Genomic DNA, 13053 nt, shown 5'->3' with positions numbered 1-13053 from the left:
CGTCACACAAGAGGTAAGCTATTAATATTTTCATTTGATGTTAAGTGGTGACCACCTGACGTACTAAAATATAGGTTCATTCCGAATCACCACAGTGTAGTGACTTCAGAAACTAGTCAATCAGGCCACGTTTTCAGATCCTATTTTGCCCTTAACACACATGAGGTGTTTCGAGCTTTAGGGTTTAAAGCGGCCCTGACGCACCGGGGCCCGCGGGCACTAACAGCTCTTCCGCTCTTGCAGGGCACCCGTGAGACTCACGCACTGTCAGCACGTCAGAACCGGGCGCGTTTCTGCAAGTGCTGCCCCCAAACCAACACCTCAGGTCGCTTCACACAATCCCCTCACACTCAGAAGCGTCGTTTTTAGGGAAAGGCCTCGCTTACAGCCCTTTCTGTCGCTGTGGGCTTTGTCCCGTCAAGCGTGAGCCAGCCCTCGGCTGTGGGACGTGGAGCCTCCGCCCCGAGGGGACCCCGCGGGGCGCGTGTCCCGGACCCGGCGCCCAGGCCTCCTCGCGGTCGGGGCCGGCGCCACAAAGCCCTTTATTGAGGCTGGGGCTTGACGCAGGGCCGCCCGCAGCTCCCGGCGCGAGCAGGAAGGAGAGGCGGAACCGCGGCGTGTGCGCGGCCATGGGCGACTAGATGGGCGCGCGCTCTGCCCTCGATCCCCAGGGGACCGCGACCCTCCCGGACCCCAGAGCGTCGGTAACCGGGCGTCGGCGGACTCTCCCAAGGACCCGTCTCGCGAGGCCCGGGCGGAGTGGACGCGCCCGCCGCATGTGTGGTGCGGCTGGGAGGGGCGGTGGTTTGAGGCGCGGGCGGCGAGGGCCTGCCCTTACCTTCTTTTCTCTCTCCCCTCACCTCTCCTCCCCTTCCCCCTCCTTTCCCCATCCCCTTAATTCCCCCGCTCCCGGCTCCGGGCCCTGCAGGCCGCGGGTTCCTCCAGGTGTCTCCGCGTCCGGCGAGGGGGAGACTCATCCCGAAGTGTGCGCTGGAAGGGAAGTGGGAGTGGTGCTTGAAGTGGGCCACGTTTTAAGTTCAGAGGTTTTTTTTGGTTTTAAGTTCAGATTTATTTATTTATTTTATTTTATTTTGCGGTACGCGGGCCTCTCACTGCTGTGGCCTCTGCCGTTGCGGAGCACAGGCTCCGGACGCGCAGGCTCAGCGGCCATGGCTCACAGGCCCAGCCGCTCCGCGGCACGTGGGATCTTCCCGGACGGGGGCACTGAACCCGTGTCCCCTGAATCGGCAGGCAGATTCTCAACCACTGCGCCACCGGGGAAGCCCCTAAGTTCACGTTTTTGAAAAAGGAAAAACCTGGGAAGGTTTGTATCCTTTAAAGGGCTCGGGCGGAGGACGGGAAGTTCCTGTGTCCGCAGAGCTATTTGTCGCTTACCATTGCCACAGTCAGACACCTTTTGGTGATGAGGTATTTGAGCCAATTTGGTAGACTTAGGCAATGACAGTATACCGGGCCTGAATGCCGATGCTGTTCACCTGGCATCTTCTCCTTACATGGGAAGACATGATAAAGTGAGTTCCTGGAAAATAAAAGAGAACACAGTTCTACATTAGGAATTCAGTTCAGTGAACGTTGATTAGGGACGTTCTTACATTCAGAAAATATTTTTCTGAATCTTTTTTATTATTTGGATATTAAAAATATTCAAGTGAATATTTTATTTTAATATTAATTAGTTGCATTGCAATCATTTCAGACAAAGTGAACAGAATATCTGAGTCATTACATCAGACAATTAGGAAATTGGACTGTAATAATTCACCATGGCTTATGGCTTGCCAAGAAAGAACGCAGTGGAAACCATTTTGAGGTGCAATTGTTATAAAGTGTAAGTATATTTATCCTGGTAAGCGTTGATTTGGGCTGGGGAGTGTCCTTGTTAAAATAAAAGTATTGGACACCCTTACGTTCCCCATGAGATACCGGACTATATGAGGCATTCTCAGGTGTCTGGGTACTGATATTTTTAAAAGGAAAATGCTTTTGTAAGGATTTATAAATTTTCTTACTTGGTATTTACAACAAAACAACACTGTGAAATGAGGAAACAGGTTTGAAGAAGTGGTATGATCCAGGTCCCACAGTCATGTAGTAAGGAAGTGACAGGGTTAGAAGTCTGAGTCTTCTTTACTCCAAAGCAACATTTTCCAATGCAGACAACCACTTTAAAATCCCTCTTTAGATAGTGTAAATCTACCTAAAAACGCCTTGGTGTCAGATATATCTTAACAGAACACTTAATTAGCTGGTACAGAGAGTCAGTTTTGCATCCTGTACATTTTGTCAGGTGATGTGTGGACATCAAGAAGACCTGGGCTCAAAGCCTGGTCCTGCCACTGGCTCCCCATGCTGCCTTGAACAAATTACTTAACTTCTCTGTACCTTGGCTTCCCCATCTGTGAAATGGACATACCAATACCTACCTATATGGTGTGGAATACAAATGAGGTAATGTATGTAAGGTACTTGCATGTTGCCTGACATAATAGTAAACCCATAATAAACATGTGTTGCTACTCTGCTACTCTGTTACCTTTTTTTAAATTTTTGGACTTGTTTTTTTAAACCTCTCTGCCACAATGTACGACATATTAGCGTGGTGAGTCAATTGAATTTTACTTTTTGACAGTGTTCTAAGACGTAAATGGAGACACCCCACGGGGTTGTAAGACCAGAGATATGGGAAAACCAGAGAGAACTCATCATTGCATTCTATTTAGATTTGTTAGTTCAGTATGTATTTAGACATTGAACTATAGACAAATACCACTGTAGTCATTATTGTAAACATAATTTTTATAACGAAGATATTCCTGTATCTGGAGAATGATTTAAAGCACTGATTCTGTGGTTTTGGCTATATAGCATTTTATGTCACGAATAATATCTGCAAAACCAGTGTCTTCTCTATCACTCTCACAAGAAAGTATTTGATATTCTATTTATAAGAGCAGCTAAATTAAGAGGAATAGAATGGTAGTAGCAGTCTTTGGAGTTCACTAGCTCAGGTAGCTCCTCACCTTGGGCTTTTTTTGGTTAAGTATTTTTAGAAGATTATAAAAAAATACACTAAAAAACATTCAAACAGTATAGAAGCATTTGAAAGGAAGATAAAAATGTTACCTCTCAAAAAAAAAAATGTTACCTCTCACATCCGCATTGCCATCCCTGCCCTACCCACCCAATCCTGCTCAGGTAAAATGTTTTATGTATTTTTTAGAATTTCTGTCTGTTACATAAGATACACACACACATATGTATATACACACACATGTTTTTACACATGGGATTATATTGCTCCCTCCCCACCTATATGTTGTGTAGCCTAGTGGTTAAGAGCACAGATTCTACAGTCTGACTTTCTGGGTTGAAATTTCAAACCCAAGCCTTGTGACCTTGAGCAAGTTGGTCTCTGTTCTTGTTTCCTAATCTGTAAAATGAGCATAACAATAACATCTGCCTACTTCATAGGGTTACTCTGGTAATTAAATGTGTTTATATATGTATACTGATTAAAACAGTGTCTTGCATGTAGTAGGTGCTAGGTAAGCATTAGCTGTTTTTTTTTCCTTTCTTTTTTTTTATGGTCACGCCATGTGGGTTGTGGGATCTTAGTTCCCTGACCAGGGATTGAATCCCGGCCCTCGGCAGTGAGAGAGTGGAGTCCTAACCAATGGACCGCCAGGGAATTCCCAGCATTAGCTGTTTTATTGCTCATCTTTCCAAATCAATATATAAGGATAAATCTCATTCTTTCATTACATGTATGTACTACAGTTTGTTTAACCAGGCTGCTCTTTGTTTTTCTTTTGGGAGGGGGGAGTATAATTGCTTTACAGTGCTGTGTTAGTTTCATCCACACAGGGAAGTGAATCAGCCATATGCATACACACATCCCCTCCCTCTTCTATCGCCTCTCATCCCACCCAGCTAGGCCATCACAGAGCACCAAGCTGTGCTATACAGCAGGTTCCCACTAGCTATCTATTTTACACACGGTAGTGTATTTATGTCAAACCTAATCTCCCAATTCATCCCACCCTCCCCTTCCCCCACTGTGTCCACAATTCCGTTCTCTACGTCTGCCTTTCTATACCTGCCCTGCAAATAGGTTCATCTTTACCATTTTTCTAGATTCCACATATATGCATTAATATACGATATTTGTTTTTCTCTTTCTGACTTAATTCACTCTGTATGCAGACTCTAGGTCCGTCCACATCTCTACAAATGACTCAATTTCATTTCTTTTTATGGCTGAGTAATATTCCATTATATATACCTACCACCTCTTCTTTATCCATTCATCTGTCAATGGACATTTAGGTTGTTTCCATGTCCTGGCTATTGTAAATAGTGCTACAATGAACATTGGAGTACATGTGTCTTTTTGAATTATGGTTTTCTCAGGATATATGCCCAGTAGTGGGATTGCTGGGCCATATGTTAGTTCTATTTTTAGTTTTTTAAGGAATCTCCATACTGTTATCACAGTGGCTTTTATCAATTTACATTCCCACCAACCGTGCAAGAGGGTTCCCTTTTCTCCACACCCTCTCCAGCATTTGTTGTTTGTAGATTTTTTGATGTTGCCCATTCTGACCGGTGTGAGGTGATACCTCATTGTAGTTTTGATTTTCGTTTCTCTAATAATTAGTGCTGTTGAGCATCTTTTCATGTGACTCTTGGCCAGCTGTATGTCGTCTTTGGAGAAATGTCTATTTAGGTCTTCCACCCATTTTTTGATTGGGTTGTTTTTTTGATATTGAACTGCATGAGCTGTTTGTATATTTTGGAGATTAATATTTTGTCTGTTGCTTCATTTGCAAATATTTTCTCCCATTCTGTGGGTTGTCTTTTCATCTTGTTTATGGTTTCCTTTGCTGTGCAAAAGCTTTTAAGTTTAATTAGGTCCCATTCGCTTATTTTTCTTTTATTTTCATTACTAGGAGGTGGGTCATAAAAGATCTTGCTGTGATTTATGTCAGAGTGTTTTTCCTGTATTTTCCTCTAAGAGTTTTATAGTGTTTGGTGTTACATTGAGGTCTTTAATCCATTTTGAGTTTATTTTTGTGTATGGGGTTAGGTAGTGTTCTAATTTCATTCTTTTACATGTAGTTGTCCAGTTTTCCCAGCACCACTTATTGAAGAGGCTGTCTTGTCTCCGTTGTATATTCTTGAACCAGGCTCTTCTTGATAGATATTAAGGTTATTTTGTGGAGTTTTTTTGGGGACAAACAATGCTTCAATGAGCATTCTTGTAAATACATCTTTGTGTATTTGTTCAAGTGCATTTATAATAATTATAGACTTCAAGTCACTCCTTAAAAGTTAGATGATAAAGTAAGAATTAAGCTGGAGGAGGAAAACAGATGGCGTGTGTGTTATACACTCACTTCCCCTACTTGTACCAAAGCAGGTCTTTCATCTTTCCTCATGCATATGAACTCACGTTGACTGTAGATGAGAAACATAGCTGATATTTTAAAGTTCCAAATTAGGATACATAAAACAATCCATTAAAATTTCATTGTGATTATTTTTAAATATTGTAGTTTGGGGTTTCATTCCCTTTTCCAGTTTTCTAAGGATTCTCTTGGTACTAGTGCTTCTATATACACCTAGGTTACATCCCAGCTCTGGTTCTCTGTTAACTTCTGAGTCTTTGTTTTCCTTTTCTACCTCCATGGTAGTTGTAAAGATTAAAGTCAGATCACACACTCAAAGCCTTAGTGTGTGCCAAGCTCTCTGCTCAACGTGTGAGTATTCCCTTTGTTCCTTCCCTGATGTAATCATATTTTTGATCAGCCAAAAAAGACTTGGAGCTTAGTTTTCTTTTTTCTTTTTTTAAAAAATTAATTAATTTTTGGCTGTGTTGGGTCTTCGTTGCTGCGCACAGGCTTTCACTAGTTGCGGCAAGCAGGGGCTACTTTTTGCTGCGGTGCACGGGCTTCTCATTGCAGTGGCTTCTCTTTGTTGTGGAACATGGGCTCTAGGAACATGGGCTTCAGTAGTTGTGGCTTGCGGGCTCTAGAGCGCAGACTCAGTAGTTGTGGCACTCGGGCTTAGTTGCTCCGCAGCATGTGGGTTCTTCCCGGATGAGGGCTCGAACCCATGTCCCCTACATTGGCAGGCGGATTCTTAACCACTGTGCCACCAGGGAAGTCCCAAGCTTACAGTTTTTAACTACATCCTCTTTAAGGACATGTAAAGATTGGATTGACTCCAAAGAGGCTCTTTTTTGAGCAAAAATGTCTGTCATCATAATTTATGGTCATTTTCAGTATATCTCTACATTAGTTAATATAAGCCTCCTTCTCCTGGCTAGGTTTGTAACTCTGTAAAATCCTGAATACTCTCCTGTAAACCAAAATGTCTAGTGGAAAATAGAACTGAGAATTCAAATGTCTTCTCTATATCCTGCAGTAGATGTCTATAAATATTTATTGAATGAATTTTTCCCCTAGACAGGAACCGTGGGAACTTGCATTATTCACAAAGACCTGGTACACAAACCTAGCCAACATCAAGTTGCCTTTCTTGGAAGAAATTGCATTTGGTAGTTCTATACACCTCAAAAAATGTAAAACCATTAAGGATGGTGTGCTCCCTTCAGCAGAATGTAAGTTCTGAAGGAACTACTTTATTATATTTTTTTATTTGAATTTTATTTACTTAATTATTTTTATACAGCAGGTTCTTATTAGTTATCTATTTTATACATATTAGTGTGTATATATCAATCCCAATCTCCCAGTTCATCCCATCACCACCTGCCCCCTCCCTCCGGGCTTTCCCCCCTTGGTGTCCCTATGTTTCTGTAGGAAGTATTTCAATAAATTGCAAACTCTGTGTGTTATTTTAATTATTAGACAAATGTTTAAATCTGATCATTCACACCCATACTCCCTATCTATGTAGCCCTGTCTTGTTTAGTATTCAAGAATGTGAATTTTTCTGTGTGCTAAATATTCAGTTTTGACTAAATTATGCCTGGTGAAAAATGTCAGTTGGATTGCATCATGTATTTTATTTTTCAGCCATCCAACTTGAAAGGGAGTATGAAATGAAGCGCTTGAATAACCTGAAATGTGAGGAAAATGTAGCGAAGGAAATTCAGTTTTCCCTAAGGGAAAGGCCAGTTGGTTTGAGAAGACCTCTCCCACCTAAGTGACAGTCATCTCACAGTTGAATCTGTACTCTGTGCTTTCTGCATCCAAAGAGGATGAAGGACTCTGACCTACCACTGTGTGAAGTTTGGTGCAGTCATCTGAATGCCCCCTGGTGGATGAGCCAGCTCCCGTGGGTTAGTTGACAGCTCTGAACAGATCTTCTGGGTCCCAGTCACATATTTGTACCTTTGTATCACAAGCAACAGTACTGTAAGTAAATGAAAATGTAGCTGGCATCGAGTCATTTGTGCTATTCATTTTGATTTTTGTAAAGTTGCACTAAGGAAAGAAGAAACTCCTTGTCAGAGGCGTCCCCCCACCAAGAGACATTATTTTGAAGAATATTTTGAATTTTCATCTTTGAGACTCCAAGGAGGTACCAAGGAAGGAGAGAGGGAAATTATTTATAAAATGATTAACTTTGAAAAATTTTGTTTAAGAAAAATTGTAGGTTTCATTTTAGTAACTCTCTAGTTTCCAGTTTTCAATGAAACATCATTTACTATTCTCATGTGGTACTTTATTTTTTTAAAACATCTTTATTGGAGTATAATTGCTTTACAACGTTGTGTTAGTTTCTGCTGTACAACAAAGTGAATCAGCTATATGTATACATATATCCCCATATCCCCTCCCTCTTGAGCCTCCCTCCCACCCTCCCTATCCCACCCCTCTAGGTGGTCACAAAGCACTGAGCTGATCTCCCTGTGTTATGCAGCAGCTTCCCACTAGCTGTGTATATATGTCAATGCTACTCTCTCATTATGTCCTAGCCTCCCCTCCGCCCTCTGTGTCCTCAAGTCTGTTTTCAACTCATGTGATACTTTAAAGTGGCAAGTAGAACTTACTTCATTTTTGTTCTTCTAAAAAACCGTCTTTTTTCCTTTTGCCTAATTTCATATTGTCTTTCTGGGATACCCTCTGGAGCATGTGGAACACACATACATGTGTGAAAATGATATGAAAATACAAAGACAGCCTCTGTGAGGAAAACTCTTATTTGTACAGAGTGGTTGGAGAATGGGGAATTAACTGGAAAGAACTGGATTTGCATGAACAAATTTTCCTAGAATTAGAATCCAGTAAAGCACACTTGGATGTGAAAGTTATATTTAAGCACAATTTAGTGTTAGATGATCCAGTAGGCATTTTATGATCTTCTGGTATTTTAGCCTCATTATGAAAGGCATTATGGCATAGTATTTAAGAGTACATACTTTAGACCTGGCTGCCTTCTTCAGATCCCAGCTTGGCTGCTGCTAGTGGTGTGACCTGGGGTGAGTTACCTTATATCCTGAGCTTCAGTTATCTTACATCATATAAGATAAGGGTAATACTGGTACTACTTCGTAGAATTGTCATGATTAAATGAAAACTGCCTGGTACACAGTGAGAATTACTCTAGTGTTAGCTATTAGTGTGATCAACATTTCCTTTGTACTGCTGTAATCTTAGTATCGAAGATGTATGACATTGGGCTGACTCTGTTGACCTTTGTGGAGACCAGAAATCTTGAATTTTCAAAAATTTGGTTTTATGCTTGTCAATGTATATGTACTTGCCAGACTGTATGACCTGATTTTTTAAAATTTAATTTTTATTTTATATTGGAGTATAGTTGATTTACAATGTTGTGTTAGTTTCAGGTGTACAGCAAAGTGATTCAGTTATACATCTACATAGATCCATTTTTTTTTCGGATTCCTTTCCCATGTAGGTTATTACAGAGTACTGAATAGAGTTTCCTGTGCTATACAGTAGGTTCTTATTAGTTATATATTTTATATATAGTAGTGTATATATGTCAATCCCAAACTCCCAATTTATCTCTCCCTCCCTTTCCCCTTGGTAACCATAAGTTTGTTTCTACATCTGTGACTCCATTTCTGTTTTGTAAATAGGTTCATTTGTACCATTTTTTTAGATTCCACATATAAGCGACATCATATGATAATTGTCTTTCTCTGTCTGACTTCACTTAGTGTGATAATCTCTAGGTCCATCCATGTTGTTGCAAGTGGCATTATTTCATTCCAGCCTGACATTTTAGTTCAAAATCTGGCCACTGTACCTGTGGCATATCCTGATCTTTCTGTTTATAAACGACAATCTATGATAATCAGCTTGTCACTTATGATAATCAGCTTGTCTTTCTCTTAAAAGAAGCATGGAAAATTTGTGTGAAAAAAGCCACTGTGTAACTCAGAAACATATGTATTGGTTTATGTCTGCTCTTAGGAGCCACCAGGGAACCTTAAGCATCTTACTTCTCACCTCAGAGCCTTACACCCCTAGTTAGAAACGTTAATTGGGGGTATGAGTTACATGCTTCCATCCTTCTTCAGAGCCATTGTGAAAATGGATAAAACATGTATCTGTTTGCAAAAAGCTTTCCAGAATTAAACATTTTAATATTCCTTAGGAAAAGGTGGGATTTGAGAAAACTTTAGTTTCCCATCATTCTCTTGGGAGAAAAATCTCTGCTTGCAGCTTTAAGATTCTTCTAATTGTGTTTTTAGGTATATATTTCTGAGCCTGCTTTAAACTGTACATATTTAAGTAAAATTACATCACAAAATATATGTAATATGTGTATGTACATCTCTCTCCTGAAATGACATAAGAAGAGGAACAGTTTCTTACTTATGTTTGTACTCTGGTGCCTTATCTTGATGCCTAACTCATGTAGCCCCTTAATAAACATTTATTGATCGTTGATTGAAAATTTCCATATGGTCAAAGTTTCATAATAGAAGGTACTTCATAGTTGTATTTACTTTGTGCAGTAGGACAATTTTTATGGAGAGGTAGCCATGGTGTCATTGAATATAGGCTCAAACAGTTCAAGACAAAGATACGAATGAACAAATATACAATTTTACATAAAATGTGTTAAAGTTATAAAAATTTGTTTTAAACTGTAACAATTTTATTTGCCTACTAAAATTTTGCTCCTTTACATCTCTGACCCCTTCCACTTTGTTATTGATGTCACAAGTTACATATTTTTATATTGTATACCCATTAGTATAGATTTATAGTTACTTTTTATGCTTTGTCTTTTAAATTCTTTACCAGCATTCAAAGAGCACCACCATTACAGTATTACAGTATTTTGTGTTTGTCTATATATTTACTTTCACCAGTGACATTTATACTTTCAGATGCTTTCACGTTACTATCTAGTGTCATTTTGTTTCAACTTGAAGGACTCCCTCTAGCATTTCTTGTAGGGCAGGTCTAGTGGTGATGGACTCCCTTAGTTCTGTTTATCTGGGAAAGTCTTAATTTCTCCTTAATTTTTTTTTTTTTTTTTTGTGGTACGCGGGCCTCTCACTGTTGTGGCCTCTCCCGTTGCGGAGCATAGGCTCCGGACACGCAGGCTCAGCGGCCGTGGCTCATGGGCCTAGCCGCTCCACGGCATGTGGTATCTTCCTGGACCAGGGCACGAACCGATGTTCCCTGCATCGGCAGGCGGACTCTCAACCACTGCGCCACCAGGGAAGCCCTGTCCTTAATTTTTTTTAATTTTTTTTTTTGCGGTACACGGGCCTCTCACTGTTGTGGTCTCTCCCGTTTTGGAGCACAGGCTCCGGACGCGCAGGCTCAGCGGCTATGGCTCACGGGCCCAGCTGCTCTGCGGCATGTGGGATCTTCCCGGACTGGGGCACGAACCTGTGTCCCCTGCATCGGCAGGCAGACTTTCAACCACTGCGCCACCAGAGCAGCCACCCCACCCCTCTCCTTAATTTTTTTTTTTTTTTGCAGTATGTGGGCCTCTCACTGTTGTGGCCTCTCCCGTTGCGGAGCATAGGCTCCGGACGCGCAGGCCCAGCGGCCATGGCTCACGGGCCCAGCCGCTCCACAGCATGTGGGATCTTCCTGGACCGGGGCACGAACCCGCGTCCCCTGCATTGGCAGGCGGACTCTCAACTGCTGCACCAGCAGGGAAGCCCCCTCTCCTTAATTTTTGAAGGTCAGTTTTGCCAGATATAGAATTCCCAGCTGGTAGTTTTTTTCTTTTCAGCACTTTGAATATATTATCCCATTCCCTTATGGCCTGCAAGGTTTCTGCTGAGAAATCTGCTAATAATTTAATAGGAGCTCCTTTATACATGATGAGTTGCTTTTCTTTCACTACTTTCAAGATACTCTCTTTGTGACTTTTAACAGTTTTTTTTATAATGCATCTCAATGAAAATCTCTTTGGTTGAGCCTAGATGGAGTTTTTTGAGCTTTTTGAAGTTGAATATCCATTTTCTTTCTCAAAGTTGGGAAGTTTTTGGTCATTATTTCTTCAAGTAGGCTTTCTTCTTCTGGGACTCCCACAATGTATATCAAGTTGGTCTTCCTGGTACCCCACAAAGTCTCTTAGACTCTTCACTTTTCTTCATTCTTTTTCTTTTTACTCCTCTGACTCAGTAATTTCAAATGATGTTTCTTCAAATCCAGTGATTCTTTCTTATGCTTGATCAACTCTGTTGTTGAACCTCTCTAGTGAATTTTTCAGCTCAGTTATTGTATTCTTCAGCTCCAGCATTTGTTTTCTTTCTTTTTGTGTAGTTTTTCTTTGTTGATATTCTCATTTTGTTCATGCATCACTTTCCTAATTTGGTTTAGTTGTCTATCTGTGTTCTCTTTTTAGCTCACTGAACATCTTTTTTTTTTTTTTTGTGGTACACGGGCCTCTCACTGCTGTGGCCCCTCCCGCCACGGAGCACAGGCTCCAGACGCGCAGGCTCAGCAGCCATGGCTCATGGGCCCAGCCACTCCGTGGCATGTGGGATCTTCCCAGACCGGGGAACGAACCCGTGTCCCCTGCATCAGCAGGCGGACTCTCAACCACTGCACCACCAGGGAAGCCCCAGATCTGCAGTTTTTTTAGGATCAGTTTAAGGAGATTTATTTTGTTTATTTGAATGGGCCATATTTACTTGTTTCTTTGTAGGTTTTGCGATCTTTGGTGAGATTTTGGCATTTGAAAAGCCAGTCTTTACGGACTGACTTTGTGTGGGGGAAGAACTTCAACATATGGGGGAAGAACTTTAACAATCAGCCTGGCCAGAGATTTTGTGGACCTCTCAAACCTTTCTGGAGATACATCTTCTCTGGGTTTGTGTGTATAATTTCCAGGTAAAAGAGGTTTGTCCACTTCCTAACTGGAGCCTGTAATCTCTTGCTCCCACTGTTGTCTGTCTGTGATAGTACACTGTCTCTGGTGCTATAGCAAACTGCAGTGCTTGTGTTCATTCTCTATGGCCCCCAACATGGTATCCAAACTGCTGGTCTCATCAGTGTTCTGAGTCAGGTGAGACAGAATCCCTTGAGGAGCCCCTGAAAAGAACACTGGATACACAGTTTACTCTTCTCTTTCCTTCCTGAGGGAGAAGCTGGGAGTTGGGATTTTTCTTTTGATCATCCTGTACTGTGCCAGGGAGAGGGAGTGGCTAGGGTGGGTAAATGTCGTGAGTTCTGCTACTTGCTTTGATGCATCTCTTCTTGGCTTTGTGTTCACCTGAGGTGGTACAACATCTTAACTGGTTTCTGGAGTTCCCACGAGGGCAGTTTGGTCTGTCTATTGTTAAGTCAGTGTCTTCTGAGGGATCAAGAGCCTAGGGCTTCCTATTCTATGATTTTGCTGACATCACTCTACAAATATGCGATTTTTGTTATGTTGATAGTACCCCGGGATTTTAGGGTTATGTATAAGGATGAGGTTGCAAACCCATGCATCCCAATATCAAGTAGGTAACATAAATGAACAAAATGGGCCAGTGAAGCCATAAAGGGAATCCAGAGACAGGAGAAGTGGAGAGCATGCATCTCCTTCAAAGGGGCAGCAGCTTCTTAGCTCTTGCCT

The 13053-nt window shown here is 41.6% G+C and overlaps 1 protein-coding gene across 2 annotated transcripts; it reads left to right on the top strand.

Moving 5' to 3' along the window:
• The first annotated feature begins 479 nt into the window (after positions 1–479).
• Positions 480–7585, top strand: LOC307185191 (uncharacterized protein C4orf36). Of its 2 annotated transcripts, none has more exons than XM_079919068.1 (4): positions 480–783; positions 1718–1849; positions 6489–6643; positions 7062–7585. In XM_079919068.1, the coding sequence occupies exons 2-4, from the start codon at positions 1785–1787 to the stop codon at positions 7193–7195; spliced, it is 354 nt and encodes a 117-aa protein (XP_079775194.1). In that variant the 5' UTR covers positions 480–783; positions 1718–1784; the 3' UTR covers positions 7196–7585. The 2 variants fall into 2 exon arrangements, with proteins under 2 accessions (XP_079775194.1, XP_079775193.1); XM_079919067.1 differs by having other exon boundaries at positions 480–1324.
• The last annotated feature ends 5468 nt before the right edge of the window (positions 7586–13053 follow it).

Source organism: Stenella coeruleoalba (genome assembly GCF_951394435.1).
Source record: "Stenella coeruleoalba genome assembly, chromosome: 4".
NCBI classification, from domain to species: domain Eukaryota; kingdom Metazoa; phylum Chordata; class Mammalia; order Artiodactyla; family Delphinidae; genus Stenella; species Stenella coeruleoalba.
Note: the sequence above shows the minus strand (reverse complement) of the source record. Positions and strands in the feature narration are given on the sequence as shown.